At 46.1% G+C, this 21,187-nt stretch overlaps 1 protein-coding gene across 4 annotated transcripts in view; it reads right to left on the minus strand.

Annotated features, from left to right (window-relative positions):
* Positions 1 to 15,322, minus strand: part of TRANK1 (tetratricopeptide repeat and ankyrin repeat containing 1) — an 87,577-nt gene extending 72,255 nt beyond the window's left edge. For 2 of the 4 annotated variants that reach the window (XM_030830124.2, XM_060307994.1), the window contains exon 1: positions 15,256 to 15,322. In XM_030830124.2, coding sequence (XP_030685984.2) covers positions 15,256 to 15,278 — 23 coding nt within the window. In that variant the 5' untranslated portion in view covers positions 15,279 to 15,322. Of the gene's footprint in view, positions 1 to 1,139; positions 1,248 to 13,651; positions 13,733 to 15,255 lie in introns of those variants that run through there. The other 2 variants (XM_030830123.2, XM_060307995.1) reach the window with 2 other exon arrangements.
* Between the last annotated feature and the right edge of the window lie 5,865 nt (positions 15,323 to 21,187).

Here is a 21,187-nt window from a genome sequence, read left to right on the forward strand (position 1 = left end):
AAAGCAGGAAACCTTCTCTGGCTGGAGTCAGAAAGATGCTGGGGAAGAGGAAGGCAAGAGAGATGCAGCAGCAGATGTGAAACCCAAGAAAGACTAGCCCCATCACTTCGTGCCTCGAAGATGGAGGGAGGCATCGTGGGGAGGAATGCAGGTGGCCTTGGAAACAGAGAGAGGCTCCTGGGTGACAGGAAACAGGAACCTTGGTCCTACAGCTGCAAGGAACTGGATGCTGCCTACAACACAACTGAGCTTAGAAGAGGATTCTTGGGGACTTCCCTGGTGGTACAGTGGATAAGACTCTGCACTCCCAATGCAAGGGCCCAGGTTTGATCCCTGGTCAGAGAACTAAATCCCACATGTATGCCACAACTAAGGAGCCCTGGAGCCTTAACTAAGGAGCCCACCTGCGACAACTAAGGAGCCCATGTGCTACAACTAAGGAGCTGGTAAGCCGCAACTAAGGAGCCTGCCTGCCACAACTAAGGAGCCAGCAAGCTGCAACTAAGAAGCCCATGTGCTGACACTAAGGAGCCCACATGCTGCAACTAAGGAGCCCACCTGCCACAACTAAGACCCGGTGTAACCAAATAACTAAATAAATAAATATTTTTTAAAAAAAGAAGAGGATTCTTGGCAGACCCTCCCTGTAAGAGCCCGGCCAGCCAATACCTTGATTTCAGCTTTGTAAAACCTGCTGCGCAAACCCGGATGTCTCACCTACAGACTGTGAGGTAATTAATCTGCATGATTTTCAGCCACTGTTCGTGGACATTTAATATGGTAGCCATAGAAAACTAACACATCATATACCAAAATTCCTTTAAGTCAATGAAAAAACTGCTAGTGTTAAAAAGACACCATGGCAGGGGCTTCCCTAGTGGTGCAGTGGTTAAGAATCCGCCTGCCAATGCAGGGTACATGGGTTCAAGCCCTGGTCCGGGAAGATCCACATGCTGTGGAGCAACTAAGCCTGTGCGCCACAACTACTGAGCCTGCGCTCTAGAGCCCATGAGCCACAACTACTGAGCCCGTGTGCCACAACTACTGAAGCCCGCGTGCCTACAGCCTGTGCTCCACAACAAGAGAAGCCACCGCAATGAGAAGCCCACGCACCACAACCAAGAGTAGCCCCCACTCACCACAACTAGAGAAAGCCCTCACGCGGTAACGAAGACCCGGCGCAGCCAAATATAAATGAATAAAATAAATAAAAATTTTTAAAGTGTTTAAAAAAAAGGTTAAAAAATAAAAGACACCACGGCAATAAAAAGAAACTGCTGGCACACACAGCAACGTAAAGAACCTCAAAAACATTATGTTAAGCAAGAGAAGCCAGACTCAGAAGACTATATACTGTGTGATTCCATTTGGCTGATGCTCTAGAACTGGCATATCTAAGAAAGCAGAAGAGTGGTTGCCTAGGGAAGGAGGGAGGATGACTGACTGGAAAGGGGGTGTGAGTGCACTTTCGGGGGATGGAAATGTTCTCTACTGTGATTGGGATGGTGGTCACACAGGTATATACATTGGTTAAAGCTCATTGAACAGTACCCTTAAAATCTGTGCCTTTTATTAGCTGCAAATATCTCATTTTTTTTATACCAATGCTTTTTAAAAAAGCATTGAGAGAAAGAAACCATAGCTACAAATTTTAGATTATCTTCAACTGCTCCAGGAGGAAACTTGGTCAGATCTAATCAAGTGCCACATACATAGGACCTTCGACCCAGCAGTTCCACTTCTGGGAATCAATGTTACAGACCGATTGCACACACAGGAAATGGTAGATGTACAACGTTATTCACTGTCAAATTGTTTACAATAATGAAAGACTGGGACCAGCTTGAATGCCCATCAACAGAGGACTGGTTTAATAAATTATAGCGTAGCCCCCCCCCACAGTGAAGTATTACACAAGTTTTTAAAAAGAAAGAAAGAAAAAAAAACAAAGAAGATGCTTTGTATTTACTGATCTGGGATAATCTGCAAAATATATTTGCACAAAGCAAATTTAGAATTGTGTACATTACGTTCCATTTTGTGCAAAATTTTTAAAAGACAGAGGGGAGGGCTGAATAAGAATATATATTTGCAATTGCTTATATATGCATAAAGAAATTCTGGAAGGATGCACCAGAAATAAAATTATTTACCTTTATTGGGGTATGGGATGGAGGAGGGAGCGGAGAGACCTAATCCCGCCTTTTCATTGTAACCTTTTTGTATTTTTTGATTCTTGAATTACATAAATTCGAAAAGGTTTTAATGCAATGAAAAAAATGTATGTAATCTTCACATCTGAGAAGGCCATTCTAATGATACCAAAAACAGAAACCATACAGTGATAGCCATGAATTCATTAAAAATTTAAAACTTCTGTACATCAAAAAGCCCTGAAAATAGTTTAATAACATCCTAAGTAGCAAGATTATGGGTGGAGAATCACTCTCACATACAGCTAAAATGGCAAGATTAAGTGGTGCAGCATCTGTCTTCAGAAATGCACAAACTTCTCACACAGCCACTCGGAATTTATTCTACAGACCTACTTCGTTCAAGTACATAAGGATGTTAATTGCCTCATTCTTTGTCAAAGCAAAAAGGATACAAATCCAAAAGTCCAACAAGTGGAGACGTTTACATAAAGAATGGACAGCTCAGTAGAGAACACTATAGTTGTTAAAAATATAAGGCTGGGCTTCCCTGGTGGCACAGCGGTTGAGAGTCCGCCTGCCGATGCAGGGGACACGGGTTCAGTGCCCCGGACCGGGAGGATCCCACATGCCGCGGAGCGGCTGGGCCCGTGAGCCATGGCCGCTGAGCCTGCGCGTCCGGAGCCTGTGCTCCGCAACGGGAGAGGCCACAACAGTGAGAGGCCCGCGTACCGCAAAAAAAAAAAAAAGAAATGAATAAGAGTGGTGATCTTTGAGGAGCAGATCTGAAAAAACTGGGGAAGATGCTCCTGAACTAGGAAAGTATACCTTTCTGTCAAGTCACCCAGTTTGTGGTTGCACAATTACTTCCTGCAGACCTAGGAACATAATACACCACCTCTCAGAATATATTCCCAGAATTATATAAAGAGAAAGGATTTCAGAAAGTGAGATGGCTGGACTAAACTTTCCTGAGCAAGGAACCCCAGGCTCAGAGATTCGGGGGCCTGACCACAGTCACACTGTGGTGAGCACCAGGGGTGAGACCTGGGCTGACTCCTGCCCCCACCCAGCACCCTGGGCCACACCGCCTGTGAGTGGGCAGGAAAGCCAGGACCAGAACCTGGTCTTGCCCCCAGTTCAGGAAGGTTCAGGTTAGCAGTACAGGCTGTGGTGATCCCTGCAACATTTACAGAACCTTTGCTTTGTTTATCCAGCAAAGAGAAAATATTTTGTTAAAAACATAGCCCTGGGGTCATACAGAGTGAAGTAAGTCAGACAGAGAAGGACAAATATCCTATGAGAGCGCTTATATGTGGAATCTAAAAAAACAGTACAAATGAACTTATTTGCAAAACAGAAATAGAGCTACAGATGTAGAAAACAATCTTGTGGTTACCAGGGGGGAAGGGATAAATTGGAAGATTGAGATTGACATATACACACTACTGTATATAAAATAACTATTTTTTTAACATCTTTATCGGAGTATAATTGCTTTAAAATGGTGTGTTAGTTTCTGCTGTATTACAAAGTGAATCAGCTATACGTATACATATATCCCCATATCTCCTCTTGTGTCTCCCTCCCACCCTCCCTATCCTACCCCTCTAGGTGGACACAAAGCACCAAGCTGATCTCCCTGTGCTATGCGGCTGCTTCTCACTAGCTATCTATTTTACATTTGGTAGTGTATATATGTCCATGCCACTCTCTCACTTCGTCTCAGCTTACCCTTCCCCCTCCACGTGTCCTCAACTCCATTCTCTACGTCTGCGTCTTTATTCCTGTCCTGCCCCTAGGTTCTTCAGAACCATTTTTTCTTTTTTTTTAGATTCCATATATATGTGTTAGCACACGCTATTTGTTTTTCTCTTTCTGACTTACTTCACTCTGTATGACAGTCTCTAGGTCCATCCACCTCACTACAAATAACTCAATTTCATTTCTTTTTATGGCTGAGTAATATTCCATTGTATATATGTGCCACATCTTCTTTATCCATTCATCTGTCGATGGACACTTAGGTTGCTTCCATGTCCTGGCTTAAAATAGATAAGTATTGATAATAAGGACTTACTGGATAGCACAGGGAACTCGACCCAACACTCTGTAATAACCTATATGGGAAAAGAATCTAAAAAGGAGTGGATATATATATGTATAACTGATTCACTTTGCTGTACAGCAGAAACTAACACAACATTGTACATCAACTATACTCCAATTAAAATATATATATATATATATACACACACACACACACAAACATATATACATAGCCCTGAGGGGAGGGGGGGCAAAACCACAGCCCTAGGATTTGCCGGTTTTCACAGGGGTTCCCTGAAATTACCAGTTAAGCAGCTGAGGAAAATCTGTGATTCAAGGCCTTGAATGAAGGGTGGGAGGGATCAGCGGTGTTAACATCTGAAAATGGCCCCAAATCTTTCTCTACTGGGATTGCTCCTTTGAAAGGATGGGCCCAAGTGTGTGGAGGCAGGCCCAGGGACTCGACTGGGCTCTGGGTGCCAGACCTCCAGGCCAGAGTCCCCCTTCCTGGGAGGGTTTGACTGGAACTTTGGGAAAAGTTCTTCTGGTGGTGGCCGCTCGGGTAGGAGGCTCCAGAGGAGTGTGTGTGGCCTTACCCCCAGCCCAGAGAAGAAACCACTCTGGGAGAGAGATGACAGTTCCTATACCTGGAGAGAGGAGAGGCAGAAGGAGGGCCTTCTGGGGCCCCACAAGTCCACATTCCCCTGCCTCTGAGGCCCAGCAGCTGCCCTGCACCTTCCCTGGTTGCCAAAGACAGCAGCAGCCTTCTAGAACTTTCCACCTTTGGCCTAAGTCATTGGAGTTTTTTTCTTTCATTCACTAGAAAGGAAGGAAGTGAGAATGGCTTGCCTATTTCACCCTTCTCTACGACTTCGCCCTTAGGCAAGCGTCCCTATCCAGGGTCCTGCCCCTCCCACCCGATGCCTCTGGTCACATTACTCATGCCCGCAGGGCCTGAGGAGGCCTCAGAATCCTTTTGGCAACATTCATTCTAGGTGGCCACACTTTCATGCCCTAGATGAATCCTGTGTGCCACTCCTAGTTTGCATAACAAAGACTTGGGCCAAAATCAATTTGTGCATCCAAGCACGAACACCCAAAGTGCCCTACAGCAAGTCACTTTCCCCACCTCACCCTCAGCTTTGTCTCCCCTAAAGAGGCATGCAGGCCCCGGAACAGGTGTCCCCAAGCTGGGTTCACACACACCCTCCAGAGATATCGCCCCCATCAGCCTGGATTGCTACCATATCGGCCTTGTAATTAGCGCTCCCTGCTCCACACTCACCCAGCTCCCGCTCAGCCTCTTCATCTCCATCAGCAAGACAGTCCCCAGATCCATCAGATCATGTGCTGTGCGCAGGTTAAAAAAGCCTCCAGGATCATGAATGAGGCCTCCTCCACCCCCACCTCCTCTCAAGCACAAGTTCCATGAAAGTTCCAAAGGACTTCCAGATTCTGTGGCCCTTCTCCCCTACACTCTACATCCCTGCAAACCTGTCAGCTGCCACGCTCACCCCAGCTGAAGTCACCACTGCTGCTCCCAACGCCTCTGTCAGGCCCTGTGTGTAGCTTTTATAACCACTTAACGCTCTGAGTTAGGATCTAATCATTCTTTCAACATGTATTTCCCCCATAACCTCGATATTGCAGGCCTTGTGCTAGGTCTCAAAAGCTCCATGCTAGACACTGTTTTTCTGCCTTTCCCCAGTAGCCTGAACCCTTAAGGCAGAAACTAAGTTTTACTAAATTTACTAAGGTTTATTATTTCTGCAACCGAGGACTCAGCGTTGTTGCCTGAATAAATGATTCTCTGGCTTTCTTTACCTATCAAAAACAGATTAAGCGGGAGAAATGGAAGAGGAAGAAAGGTTTGGGGGGGTTTCATTTAAACTAGCCGATTTCACTGGTGGTTTGGCCTTCTGGCCATCTCCGGGGAAAGCCAAGAAATGTCAATTGTTCCCTCAGAGAAGGACACAAATTTAATAAAAGCCAACCACACAAAGTACAAACCAGAAACAACCAGATGACCCCAACCAAAATAAAACTGCCAAAGCTGTTGGCAATTTGGGGAAAACAAAGGAGAAAGACGTTTACCCAAATTTATAAGCACCTGTTGAAAATACAACAGTCAGCAAACAGGGCCACGTATCACCTGTGAAATGATAGCCCCAGAGATTCAGAAAGGCTAAAAGCAAAGAATAATCCTGTAGATCAGTGGTAGACTTTTGGAACTGACAAACAGTAACATTTGCACACACAGAAAAGGAATCGAAGGGAATCTAAATAAGGTTGCCAACTCCTTAATTTGCCAAATCAGAACATTTTTTTTAAGTGTACCATCTTTATAAAGAAAGAAATAAAGGTGTACCATCTGCTGTCCCCACAATTTCACAAGAGGAGTATTTTAACTCCAATAAATAAATAAATAAATAGGAGGAAGAATGTAAACTCAGACTAAAGAAATTCATTCTCAAGGAAGGAAGAGCTAAGAGCTTTCCAGCACATGTTAGTCTTGGATAGAGTGCAGATGGTTTGGACCCTGAAAGGCAGATGTTCCAAGTACCTAAAACCACCAGGTCCCTGGAAGATGCTCAAGAAATATCGCTGAAGGGCCAAGATGGATGCATCTCAACTCCTGGCTCTGAAGTGGAGTCTCAATCACTTGACCCCCAAAGAGGAAGGCCATAAGGAGGCCCCCCTCCCAGTTGGTGGCTGGGGGTGGGCACAATTTCTCCTCCATGGGTGTCACAGATTGGCCTTTTTGCACTGCTCAGTTCGAATGAGAGTAGTCCCAGGCAGCTGTGTGATAACAGGTAACATTCACGGAGCACTTACTATGTGCCAGGCCCTATGCTAAGCCCTTCTTGGACATTTTCTCATCAAATGTCCCTGACAATGCCAGTGAGGGAAGTATAATTATGATCCCAATTTTACAGATCAGAAAACAGGTTTAATCAAAGAATAGGGGTGGGGGGGCTTCCCTAGTGGCGCAGTGGTTAAGAATCCGCCTGCCAATGCAGGGGACACGGCTTCAAGCCCTGGTCCGGGACGATCCCACATGCCGCAGAGCAACTAGGCCCACGCACCACAACTACTGAGCCCGTGAGCCACAACTACTGAAGCCCGCGCACCTAGAGCCCGTGCTCTGCAACAAGAGAAGCCACCGCAAGGAGAAGCCCACGCACCACAACGAAGAGTAGCCCCCGCTTGCTGCAACTAGAGAAAGCCCGAGCGCAGCAGCAAAGACCCAACGCAGCCAAAAATAAAATAAATAAATTTATTTTAAAAAGGACAAAAAAAAAAAAATAACAAGAAAAGGGACTTCTCCAAACAAGGCACAAAGCCAAGTCTGATACCAAAATCTGTGTTCACAATACCCCAGAGAGATGAGGTGAACAAGAAGTCAGGGGGGACTGGGGGAAACAGGAAGGGTGGCCTTGAAAATTAAAATCAAACCTGGAAAAAAGCGACCCTGAAAAGCTGGCATTCCACACTCTGCCCCAAGACAAATGAGGAAGTTACACATCGGCCAGCTCAGGCTGCTCATAAGTCTTGACTCAGTATCTGTGCTAAATCCAGGATGCCCAACTACTGCCACAATCCCTTCATTTAGGCTTCCCGCTCTCCCTCAGAGCACCTGGGAGCTACAGATGGTTGTGAAGTTGGAGCAGCCCCTACAAGGGCATAAGCCCCACCCCCACCCCGCCCCTGTGACAGCCCATGAACAACGGTGCTTTCTCATTCAGAGGAGAACTCAAGTTGGATAACAGCAGCCCAGTCACGCTCACCTCCACATCCCTCCCCAAGCCCCTCTGTAATACTTTAGATGCAGATTAATGGCCTCTGTCCCACCTCCCACCCCTAAGACCACAGCAACCTGCTTTCCCCTCAGTCTGAAAGGCAAGACAAACACAGCGGAGAGCCTGACACACCATCCACTGGGGCATGGGAAGGATCCAAAGGTGCCCAGGAGCTCCCCATAAATAAGAGACTACAGGTGTACCTGAAGGGCACGCCCTCGAAGGGAGATCCCTTAGCAGTGCTGGGGGGACCTGAGGTCTAGCCCAAGTTCTAACACCAGCTGACCGTTTCCTGAAACACAGGGCTTTGCACTTGGCCTTGAAAAAAATACGAACTTGGGCCAGGCTGAAAAGATGTGGTTCACCCACTCTCCCAGCCTTCTAAATAAAATACAAAGCTGTTACACACACACACACACACACACACACACACACACCCCTTTCAACTTCCCTTTCCACCCTTCTCCATGTTGTAACCACATGAACCCAAATTCATCTGGCTCCCTCCCTGTCACATGCCTTTGCACAGCCAGCACCACGGGGAGGATAGGAGTGTCTCTCTCCTCCTCACAGAAGAGAAAGTCCAGAAACCTGTGATCCAGTTCCACTGGGCCTCTCCCAGGCCTTGTGTCAGGTAGCCAATTCCCTTAACCCTGGGCCTCAGTTTCCTTAGTGCAAAACAGGGACAGTATCACCTACATGACTGCACTCCCTCTTTCCTCAGCCAGTCAACAAGTATTGAGCACCTCCTGTGTGCAAGGCACTCTGCTGGATGCTGGGACATGGGAATAAGCAGGACTGACCCAAACCTCTGCTGCCCTCATGAAGCATTCTGGTGCAGATAAACCTGTACAATGGAGATTGCTTATAATATTTTTATATATATATTTTATATATATATATATATATATGGAATGGACAACCTCACTAACCAATATATATATATGGAATGGACAACTAACTATATATAGTTATATACAACTATATATAGTTGTATATATTGTATATACATATATAACTATATATAGTTATATACAACTAACTATATATATATTTATATATATATTTTATATAAATATATATATTTATCTATATATTTATATAAATATATATAATTATGTAAATATATATATTTATATATATTTATATATAAATATAAATATATATTTAAATATATATTTACATAAATATATATATTTATATATATATAAAATATAATATTTTTACGAGGATTAAATAAAAATATATGAAATACACTTAATATAGAGCCTGGCACAGAGTCAACTATTATTATTATCATTATACCGGTGCGTATAAGGCCTTTTGCTCACCACTACTCTTTTTTTCTTTTTTTTTTTTTTTTTTGAGGTACGTGGGGCTCTCACTGTTGTGGCCTCTCACTGTTGTGGCCTCTCCCGTTGCGGAGCACAGGCTCCGGACGCGCAGGCTCAGCGGCCATGGCTCACGGGCCCAGCCGCTCCGCGGCATGTGGGATCCTCCCGGACCGGGGCACGAACCCGTGTCCCCTGCATCGACAGGCGGACTCTCAACCACTGCGCCACCAGGAAGCCCACCACTATTCTTTTTAAAAAAAAAAAAATTTATTGAGATGTAACTGACATATAACCTTTTGTAAGTTTAAGGTGTACACTGTGATTTGATATTTATCTTTTTGTTTTGGCCCCTCCTCACAGCTTGTGGGACCTTAGTTCCCGGACCAGGGATCAAACCCACGCTCTCTGCACTGAAAGCATGGAGCCCTAACCATTGGACCCCCAGGGAATTCCCGATATTTATCTATTTCAATATGATTACCACTATAGCATTAGCTAATACCTCTATTATGACACACAAGTATAATTTCTTTTTTGTGGTGAGAACAGTTAAGATCTAGTCTTCTGGCAACTTTGAGATTTATATACAATACTGTTGACTATAATCACTAGGCTGTGCATTAGGTCTCCAAAACTAGTAGTTGCAAGATTGTACCCTTAAATGACATCTGCCGCGGCTCCTCCCTCACGGCCTCCTGCGCATGCCCGGTGGAAGACGACGCCCTTCCCCCATAGAGGAGGACCACTTTTCAGTCAGGGTTTAAAAGGAGCTTCGCTCCCCAGTCAGAACCTCCAAACACGCTCTCAAGGTCTTATTACCTCTAGTTTGTATGTAAGGAAACGGAGCTCGCCATTATTCTTCATAAGAAGCTGCCCCCTTTTTTTTTTTTTTTGCGGTACGCGGGCCTCCCACTGCCGTGGCCTCTCCCGTTACGGAGCACAGGCTCCGGACGCGCAGGCCCAGCGGCCATGGCTCACGGGCCCAGCCGCTCCGCGGCACGCGGGATCCTCCCAGACCGGGGCACGAACCCGTGTCCCCTACATCGGCAGGCGGACTCCCAACCACTGTGCCACCAGGGAAGCCCGAAGCTGCCCCTTTTACCTGGAATGTCCCCTCTCCCTCCTGGCGCCCCTCAATCTGCCTGCTGAAGTGCCCTCCATCTGTCCGGGCACAGCTCAAAGCTGACCTACCAGACTTCGTCCTGGGAAGGATTCAGGATCTGGGAACCCTCCTGGAGGGCCTGTCTGCAGGTCCACTCACCCTTTCTCACAGGGCTGCCTGGCACTGCCTCTGTTCTGACCCCGTTAGCAGTGCCTAGGTCTTGGGTGTTTACACCTTCCATCGGCCAGTACGAGCCCTCAGGTATATGAGGAAACTGCCTTGGAAAACAGAAAAGCAAAAAGAGGTGAGACACTGACACTGACGGGAGAAGAAAGGGTCTATTAGAGAGAAAGTCTGAGGCCAGATTACGGGGACCCTTAGTACCTGGACAGTGAGTTCAGACCCCAGACGCCAATAAGCCTTGGAAGCCTTGGAAGTCACCAATTTTGGAGCCTCCAGGTGCAGTGGACTCTGATGGCAGAGGGTGACCAAAGGAGACAGCCCCAGGGGCCGCAGGTGGACACGAAGGTCATGCCAGTTCAAGGCTGTGATCCAGAGTATTTTTCACAGTAAATCCAGCTGCTCAGTAGAGCACATAATTCTCTATATTTTCTGTTGTTGTGCAGTTTTCCCCAAAATGGCGTGGTTTCCTCTGAATATGCCACCCAATAATATGCCCCTCTGGCATAGTGATTATTTCGAATTAAAGGTACTTGACAAACAGCCAGTGCGAAAAGGACACTGTGACCCTCCTTTGTCCCCCTGGAAGCAGAAAATAAATTTCCCATGTGAAAGGCACCCTCCCTGTACCGGGAGGGTAGAAGGCATCCTTGTCACCAGAGACAGGGAATTTAGGGCCAAGAGAGCTGTGTAAACAAACCTTGTTACTTTTTCACCAATTTATTACCCCAAGCCCCTTTGTAATGCTTCACAAATGTATTGTTTCTTTGCCTAAAAGGTATAAAAGCTTCCTGTATTGGTCACTTCTTTGAGTCTCATGTTTTTATGGGGCTCCCATATGCAGGAAATTAAATTTGGTTTTTTCCTGTTACTCTCTTATGTCAATTTAATTATTAGAACCAGCCAAAGAACATAAAAGAGAAGACGGGAACATTTTTCTGCCCCCACACCTTCAAAAGGTCATCACCATTTTCTAAGGCTAGCAATCCCGCCCCCTTTCCAAGTGCTGACCCCATTGATCGGAGGACTCAGTGCTTAAAAGATAAAAACATCTCAATCTAGATGTCATCGGAACTTCAAACATAGACATAGCTAAACTCAGACGTGGCTTGTCTCCAACAGACACACAGGAGGTCCCACCAGCTCGCCAGGCTCACGGAAGCTCAGACAAATGTGCCACGGGGGTGCAGGTGGGCACTGATGCTGATGTTCAACGCCCAGAGGAAAGATGGAGTAGATCAGGTAAGCTGGGTCAGGGGGTCAGAGGTAAGGCTCATTCACACTTCCAGATTTTCCACAAAATCAAGGAAACAAGGCAATGCTTACTTAGGAAATTTGAAACAAAGAAAAAAGTCTGATCAGGCAGAATGGACAACCTCACTAACCAAAGAAAGAACACTGCTCTTGGTTTGGGCACTGTGAGATTTTGGGGTTCACAAGATGTCTGTTTACCTGGTTCAATACCTTTATTTTAAAGTTTAAACCCAGGGAGGAACTCCCCTGGTAGTACAGGGGTTAAGACTCCGTGCTCCCAATGCAGGGGCCCCGGGTTTGATCCCTGGTCAGGGAACTAGATCCCACACGCATGCCGCAACTAAGAGTTTGCATGCCCCAACTAAGGAGCTCCGTGCTGCAACTAAGACCTGGCGCAACCAAATAAACAAATATTAAAAAACAAACAAACAAACAGGGAATTCCCTGCCAGTCCAGTGGTTAGGACGCCACACTTTCACTGAGGGCGCGGGTTCAATCCCTGGTCGGGGAACTAAGACTCCCCACAAGCCATGTGTCACGGCCAAAAATAAAAAATAAAGTTTAAACCCAAATTTTATCCCCACCCTTGCCACTGTCCACACCATCAATCTCAGCAGTGGCGTAAAGTGTCATCTTTGCTAAAGAGACTGTCCATTTCCCCCAAAGTCTTCTTTCTTGTAAAGATTTCTCATAACAAAGATTTCTTGGCCTTAAGAACCTCAGGCTACACTTCAAGGAAACTTATTACAAAAGCCAGGAGCCAAGGTCAGCTGTGTCACTGACTAGAAACCCAGAGGCAGGGCACTGATTTGTCAGCTCCACTTCTTCATCTGGAAAGGCAGAGGAGAGCTTGTTCCTCGAGGTCAATAAAAGCAATGCCAACACCATGACAATGACCAGAGGCCCACAGCCCAACCCCACTTCAGTTTTTTTTTTTTTTTTTTTTTTTTTTTGCGGTACACGGGCCTCTCACTGTTGTGGCCTCTCCTATTGCGGAGCACAGGCTCCGGACGCGCAGGCTCAGCGGCCATGGCTCACGGGCCCAGCTGTTCCGCGGCATGTGGGATCTTCCCGGCCCGGGGCACGAACCCGTGTCCCCTGCATCAGCAGGCGGACTCTCAACCACTGCGCCACCAGGGAAGCCCCCCACTTCAGTTTTTAAAAACATCCTCAGGGTCACTTACCTTCCCCACCCAAACATGGGGCTTGCAAGCTCTACTTTGCCTGCTAACAGAATCTTCATCCCAAGAAGCAAAAATAAAGTAATAAGAGGGTACACAGCATAGCCATGAGACTTTGGTAGCAAGTGCAGGAAAACAGGACTGGTCAGCAATGAGAAGTTTAAGAATTCCACAAAGACAAAGCCTCTTTTTGGTCTAACCCCAGACCTACTACTAATTAGCTATAATGACTACCAGGTGATGGGCCTCAGGCTCCTCATCTATAAAATATTCACAGCCCTGCTCCTGACCCTGCTGTGAAATTCTGCGCAGAGACTTAAGAGTTCCCTTTCGAATTTATGAATGCAGAGCTCGTGGCAGCCTTTCAGCACTCTCCTTCCTTCTTCCTCCAAAGAAAAGAAAAAAGACATGATGGCAAGAAGCCATTACTCCCCTACCTCCCCAGCACTCACACAAGACCCCACTCACTGTGCTTATGGCAGGCGGCCAGCTTGGCAGGGCCAGACACATGGAGCCAGAGTAACCAGAAGTACACTTCAGCCCACCTTTGCAGCCACAACCTGTAATACTCTCCTTACTCAAGTATGAATTTCCTTACTCAAGTTTGAATCTCAGCCTTCTTCATGTCTCTTCATCAACCAGCTCATCCCTTCCAAAGTCAGTTCCCAGGGAAATGCTGATGCTCTCTCCTCAGCTCCTCTGGGCGTGCCCCAAAGAAAGCTTGCCACCTAGAATTGGTTAGTCAGTCATCAAATCAAGTTAAGGGATTATGACTAGCTTTCTTAAAAATCAGAAAATAGAATAGGATAGAAAATATCACTGTGTCTCTCCCTGTAGAGAGAATAAATATCCTGTGAAGCTCTTCTTGCGGTTTTGTACTTATAGATGTGTGTGGGTGGGTGTGCTTCTCTACTGTGGATCTTGATCAGGAAAAGACTGAAAAGATCACAGGCCTGAAGCAGAGGGATCTGACCCTAGGGACGAATGCCACACACACCCATCCCACCTCCATGCCCTGTGGAGGATGCAAGGGCCAGCACAGGGTACTTAGAACTCAAGCATCCATCCTGCAATTCTACAAAACAGAGTTGACTACAAAACAGTTGAAACAAACTTCTGACTCTCCTACAAGGTAGTACTTCTATAAAGCACAAAACAGTGTGAACTACAAAAGACCAAGCCATCCGGGTAACAGCCTTTCTTCAGAAAGGCGTCTTCCACCTTGGAGGCTCAGCACCAGACAGGGGGCAGAACCTGGGTGCTGGGGACAAAAGGCCCTTGGCTCCCTGCTTTCTTCCCGAGTATGGACTGATTGGACCACAAGCAACTGGGCTGGGGACTAGAGACCTCAGAGGCCCCCATTCTCTCTCCTCTTTAAATTTTTTTTTTCCAAATTGCACATCTCCCGAAGTATTTTCCCGGGGAAGCACCAAAGCTTGCAGCCTCACAGAAACGCCCCCAGCTGGGAGCGGGACTGCAGAAAGGCACAATTTCATCCGGCTAGGGCTCCTAGTGGGCGCGCGGCGAGGGGGTGGACTGCGCCTCCCAGGCTCCGGGCTCCGAGTCCGCGTTTGCAAACGCTCAGAAGCAGAAGCCTGGGCTTCTGGGGACTCTGCTTCTGAGCCCCGGGCCCCTACTGCAATCCCCTCCTCCCACTCGTTTAGCCGAGGACGGTGGGTCGTGAAGCCCCTTTCGGGCAAGGCCAGCTCACGATCCAGCAGGCTGGGGGAGAAGCCTGCCTGGAGCTGGAATCGCCAACCTCCTCCGGCCGGGAAGTGGCCAGCACTCTCCCAAGTTCCCCACAAATCCCGCCCTGCGCCGAGGCGCCTGCCAGCCCGAGGCGTGCCCCGGGGGCGCGTTCTCTGGTCTTTTCATTCGCGGCCCCGGGGTCCCCGGAAGGAGGTGGGAGATGGGCCCGGGAGCCTCATCTTCGGTGCCCGGGTGGGGACGAGGCAGGCCGCACGCCGCCGCAGTCCTGTCGCAGCGCGCGCCCCGTCCCGCTTCGCCTGGAAGGCCGTAGCCGCCCCCCGCGTCCGACCCCGCCCAACAGGCCCAAGTCTGCACCTGGATGTGCGCGAAAGCAGCCCGCCCGACCGCAGCCTGGGGGGTAGCCGGCCCCAGCGCGGGTCCGCCTCTTTCCGGAAAGAGGCCCGGGGCCCGGAAGGCGGAGGCGCTCCTCGCGCTTCCCGCGCCGCTACGCACCTGGTTGCCCGCGGGTCCCACATGGCCGGCGCCGCCGCCTCGGGAGCCGCTTCCCGGGGGACAGACGCGGCGGGAGGGGTGTCCCCGGGGGGGGGGTCCCTGCTCGCAGTGGCTCGGACCCCGGGCCCTGACGAGCGGGGTGTGGGTGCGGGAACCCCGGCGCCCGGCTGTGTGCAGCCGCAGACCTATTCCAAGTTCCCACGTAGTTGCGACGGCCCGAAAACTGTCACGTGCACGTCGCCGCTGTGTGGGAGGGGGTCTTTGTCAACGTGTGTTCAAAAGAGGCGTTTCGATGTATCCCATCTTGCGGGCGAGCGCTCCAGTGGGGTGGCTCTCGGCCGCCTTTGGAAAACGAGTGCTTCGAGCCGATCACCACGAGGGACCGGGCGAGCATACAGCCCCCCTCCAAAAGGTTTCGGTCACCGTGACTTCTCGCCCTAGCTAGGTCGCCGCGATTGTCGGGGGGACTGAGGAAATGGTCAGCCCACGGCCTTGGCCCTCCTCTGCCCCTGGCCTCCCGTCCCCGACAACAAAGAAACTAGGGGGACAAGCCCGGGGTCGATGCCCCTCGTGCCCAGCAGCTCCCACTTCCTGTTTGCCTCCGTTGAGTCTTTCCTTGCATATGGAGTACTTACTGTGCGTTCGGCCCTCCATTGTAGGGGTCCTGGGGATTCGGGTGGGAAGAGGCCGTCGAGGCCGCCGACTTCTAGATCCTCACTGGCTTTTTCATGGCGCCGGCAGAGGAGTGAACCTCTCACCGCAGGCGGGAATAGCAAGGAAGTGCAGTGACGACCTAAGGAGTTGGGGGGCAGTTAGGACGACCTCAGGCTGTCATTGCCCCTTCGGTTGTTGGCGCAAAAAGCTGCACAGCCTCCTTACCCACCGCCCCTGCTTGGTCCTCAACTTCTCCGGGACGGGGATCACTTTCCTCCACGCCGGGGATCTGGCGCAATCAGAGAGCAGAGTCCGCCGCCCTCTCTTGGGCCGGGCTTTGGCCGACACTGCCTCCTGGTGGTTTTCCCACCCATCTGGGGGACCACCACACCAGACGGGCCCCATGGAGCTTGAGAGAGAGGAACAGTAGTTTCCAATGAGGCAGGGAGGACTTGGTGACCCGTGGACACACCAAACGCACACAGCCTGCGTACTTCTCTGTGCTGCTTCCTCTGACTTTAAGAACTAGACTATCAGTCTAGCCAGTGTTCTCCGTGCTTCTGGAACTCACCTCCTCCCACTTCTTCTATGTATTAATCTCCCCATATACCACACTGCATCACTTCCAGTTCAAAAGCTTTCAGTGGCACCTCCATTGCCCTCTAGTAGCTGGGCATTTGAGACCCTTCACAATTTTACCCTATCCTTTCAGTCTTATCCTCCTCATACACACACTCTACCCCAATGGTTCCCAAACTTGACTGCACACAGGAATCACCTGAGGGTCTTTGAAAAAATACTGATGTCGGGGAATTCTCTGGTGGTCCAGTGATTAGGACTCCATGCTTTCACTGCTGAGGGCTCAGGTGGGGGAACTAAGATCCTGCAAGTCCCCCAGCATGGCCAAAAAAAAAAAAGAAAAAAAATACTGATGTCTGGCCCCTACTCCTACTTAGTCTGATTTAATTGGTATGCGGTATGATATGGGCCTCCGGATTTTTAAAGGCTCCCCTGGTGATTATAACATGAAATAAATTTGGGAAACACTATTACTCTCCAAATCATTGGAGCTATTTGGCATTTTCCTGGCATCACTGGTCCTTTCACTTTTAAGAAAGTTGACATATCCTTTCTTCAATGTTTTTCCCAACATCTCCCAGTTCTGTATTTAGGAAAGGCCCAAGCCACCTCTTCCAGCATGTCTCTCTTTCTCGTGGTTTTTTTTTTTTTTTTTTTAACCAACTGAAAGGAGTCTCTTTTTCCAGAAGGCCTAGTCAGGTGCCAGGAGATTGGTGAGTGCAGATGGTTTAAAAGGTGCCTCTAAACTTTGATGCTTTAGCCAGTTTCCATAAACATCTCAGAGTCATACTTCTTCCTCTGTATCTTTTATCATAGTCTTCAAAACAGTCACATCAACTTAAAACAGTTTTCAAAAGTCATCTTTTTTAAAAAAATTGTTTCTTCTCTCTCTGATATTTTTTATCTGCTATTTTTATCAAAATTACTCATTCTCACAGTTGAAAGAGAATTCCCCCCTCCCATATGATCTATTCCCAGGGGCAACCACTTTTACCTCTGTTAGCTGATTGTTTTGATGGCTGTGTTTGTGTCTGTAAATAACATTCTACTTCTTATTGGGGTTTTTTTTTTCCAGTTTTATGCATCATCGGGTTATTTATGTTTTTTTAGATTGTGCTTGTCTGAAAACCTTCACCCTCAATATAGTTTGGCTGGGTATAAAATTCTAGGTTGGAAATCATTTTCCTTCAGGACTTTGAAGCTATTACTCCAATGACCACTAGCTTCCACTTCTGCTGTTGCAAATTCTGAAAACATCCAATTACTCATCTTATGTGACCTCTTTTTTTTTTTTAATTTTAAGAAATCTAAAAAAATCTTCTTTTTCTTCCCAATGTTTTGAAGTTGTACAATGATATTCTGTGATGCAAGCCTATTCATCCATCCACTGTATACTGAGTGAGTTCTTTCAGTCTTGAAACTCAAGCTCTTTGGTTCTTGGAAGTTATCTTAAATAATTTTGTTATTTCTTCTCCTCCATTTTCCCTATTCTTTCTTTTAGGAATTCCTATTATTCAAATATTGGACTTCCAGGACTGATCTCTATGATGTAGTCCCCTGATTTTCAAATCACTTCTCTCCTATTTTCCATCTTTATGGGGTTTTGGTTTTTTGGTTTTTTGCTCTAATTTCTGAGAGCTTTCCTCAACTTTATCTTCTGATCCTTCTTAATGAAGTTTTTGGTTTTTTATTTTTTTAAATTTCTGATTCCACACTTTGATTTTTCCAAGAGCTCTTTCTTATTCTGTAAGCATTCCTTCATTGGAGTACCCTGTTCTCTTTTCCATGGTTACATAACTTTTCTACTTTCCCTGCAGATATAGTAGTTTTTGTTTTCTCTACATAGGCTCTGTTTTCCAGGTTCCTTTTTCTGTTTCTGTTTTTTGTTTTGTTTTCCTTGTTATGGATTTTCCTCAGATGGTTATCCGCTCAGGATTAAGAATGAGGGAACCAGATGTACATTAATAGAGAATGATTGAATAAACCATGATATATTCACACCATAGAGAACTGTGCACTGAGTCATGAGGAGGATCACTAGGATAAAACACTATGGGCTAGTGGGCAGAAAATACTATTAAGTGGGAAAAAGTGTTTATAGTATGCTACCTTTAGAGTAATAACAAGAGGTGGATATTTTTATGCATTTGCTTATATTTTCTGAAACAATGGAAGGAAAACCAAAAACTAAGACAAGTGGTTACTTATAAGGAGGAACAGAGTAGAGGGGAAAGATAGGGAAGCTAGGCTTCTTTAAATACACCTTGTTTTATAGTTTTGACTTTGAAACCATGGGAACCTTTAATATAATTGAAAAATTAAATCTAATTTCTGAAGAGTAGCTCCTAAAATTGAAACCATACTGAGACAAATGAACTTAACTGTATATCAAGTGGGTAGCACAACCAAACAAAAATTATTTCACGTGACTTTAAAACACAGTTTTGTTTACCAAAGGGATATACCCTAAGGGAAAGAAAGAACAGAGAAATCTTGAATTTCATAGTCTTATTGTTACTAAGTAATATTGGTATGTTTTACAAACATTCTTAAAAACATGTATTTAGAGATATTACTTGGAAATATTTTTATTACTCAGTAATGTGTATAAGTTAGAATAAGCAAATAATCAATTATAGTAAATTCATTCAGAATCAAGATTTTCAGTGTAAGAGAAAAGAAATATAAAATCAAAGAAGTTAGGGAAAATTCTACAATCTGAAAACTAAGTTGGAAATATCAGTATGAACTTGTAGTTTATTGTCTGGCTCTGTACATTCTCTTCATCCTTGATGTGATGCATTATTGCTGGGTTTAATAACAGCATACATCCCTGACACCCAGGAGGTGATCCCTAAACACCATTCCTTTCTATCTGTACAAGGAGCCAGGACTCTTTAAAGAAAATCATTAATTCCATGTTGGGGGCAGAAATGTACAGGTTGATCCTGGGATACTTTGTTGTTCTAGAAAGCAAAGAAGCTATCACAGGGAATGAAAATGAAGAAAGTCTATGTGAATTATAGGATACCATCAGACAAAACAACATGTTATTGGAGTCCTCAAAGGAGAGGAAAGGGAGAAAGGAGCAGAAAGCTTATTTAAATAAATAATGGCTGAGAACTTCCCAAATCTAGGGAGAGATTTGGACATCCAAGTTTATGAAGCTCATAGGTCCCCAAACAGATTCAGCCCAAAGAGATCTTCTCCAAGACACATTGCAATATAACTTTCTAAAATCAAAGACAAAGAATTTTTAAAGCAGCAAGAGAAAAAAAAGAATCTCACATACAAAGGAACCCTCAACAGGCTATCAGCAGAAATTTTGCAGTCCATGAGAGAGTGGGGTGATACATAAAAGTGCTGAAAGAAAAAACTGCCAACCAAGAACACTTTACCCAGCAAAGCTGCCTGTCCTTTAGCAACAAAGGAAAGATAAACCCTTTGCCAGGCACACAAAAGCCAAGGGCATTCATTGCCAATAGACCTGCCCTACAAGAAACGCTGAAAGGTATTCGTAAAGCTGAAATGAAAGGATGCTACTTAGTAATATGAGCATATAAAATAAAAGTAAGTATATAATCAAATTCAGAATACTTTAATACTGTAACATAGTGGTGTGTTAATCATTTAATTCTAGTATAAAGGTTAAAGAACGAAAGTATTAAAAATAACTACAGGGGACTTCGCTGGTGGTCCAGTGGTTAAGACTCTACACTTCCACTGCAGGGGGCGCAGGTTCAATCCCTGGTTGGGGAACTAAGATCCTGCGTGCCGCGCAGCACGGCCAAAATAAATAAATAAATAACTACAGTTGACCCTTGAACAATGCAGGTGTTAGGGGCACTGACCCTCCGCATAGTCGAAAATCCATGTATAACTTATAGTTGGCCCTCATATCCGAGGTTCCTGCATATCCGAGTTTCCTCCATATCCGAGGTTCTGCCTCCACGTATTCAACTAACTGCAGATAGTGTAGTAGTATTTACTATTGAAAAAAGCCACGAACAAATGACCAATGGGTACGTGAAAAGGTGCTCAACGTCAATAATCATCAGGGAAATGCAAATCAAAACTACAGTAAGATATCACCCCTCACCTGTTAGAATAGCTATCGTCAGAAAGACAAGAGATAACAAGTGTTGACAAGGATGTGGAGAAAAGGGAACCCTTGTGCAATGTTGGTGGGAATGTAAGCTGGTGCAGCCACCTTGGAAAACAGTATGGAGTTTCCTCAAAAAACTTAAAAAGAGAACTGTATGATCCAGCAATTTCACTTCTGGATATTTATCCAAAGGGAATGAAATCAGTCCGTTGTGGAGATATCTGTACTCTCATTTTCATTGCAGCATTATTCACAATAGCCAAGATAGGGAATGGTTATAGAAAATGAGATAGATAGATACATACATACGTGGATAGAGTATAATGGAATAGTATTCAGCCATGAGAAAGAAGGAAATCTTACCATTTGCAAAAAACACGGATGAACCTAGAGGACATTATGCTAGGTGAAATAAGCTTCACAGAAAAAGACAAATACTGTATGATCTTAGTTATATGTGGAATCAAAAGTAAAAAAAGCCAATCCCATAGAAACAGAGAGTAGAATGGTGGTTACCAGGGGCTAGAGATGGGGGAAATGGTGAGATGCTGGTCAAGGGATATAAGCCTCAGTAAGATGAATAAGTTCTGGCGA

Source organism: Globicephala melas, chromosome 11 (assembly GCF_963455315.2).
Source record: "Globicephala melas chromosome 11, mGloMel1.2, whole genome shotgun sequence".
In the NCBI taxonomy this organism is placed as follows: domain Eukaryota; kingdom Metazoa; phylum Chordata; class Mammalia; order Artiodactyla; family Delphinidae; genus Globicephala; species Globicephala melas.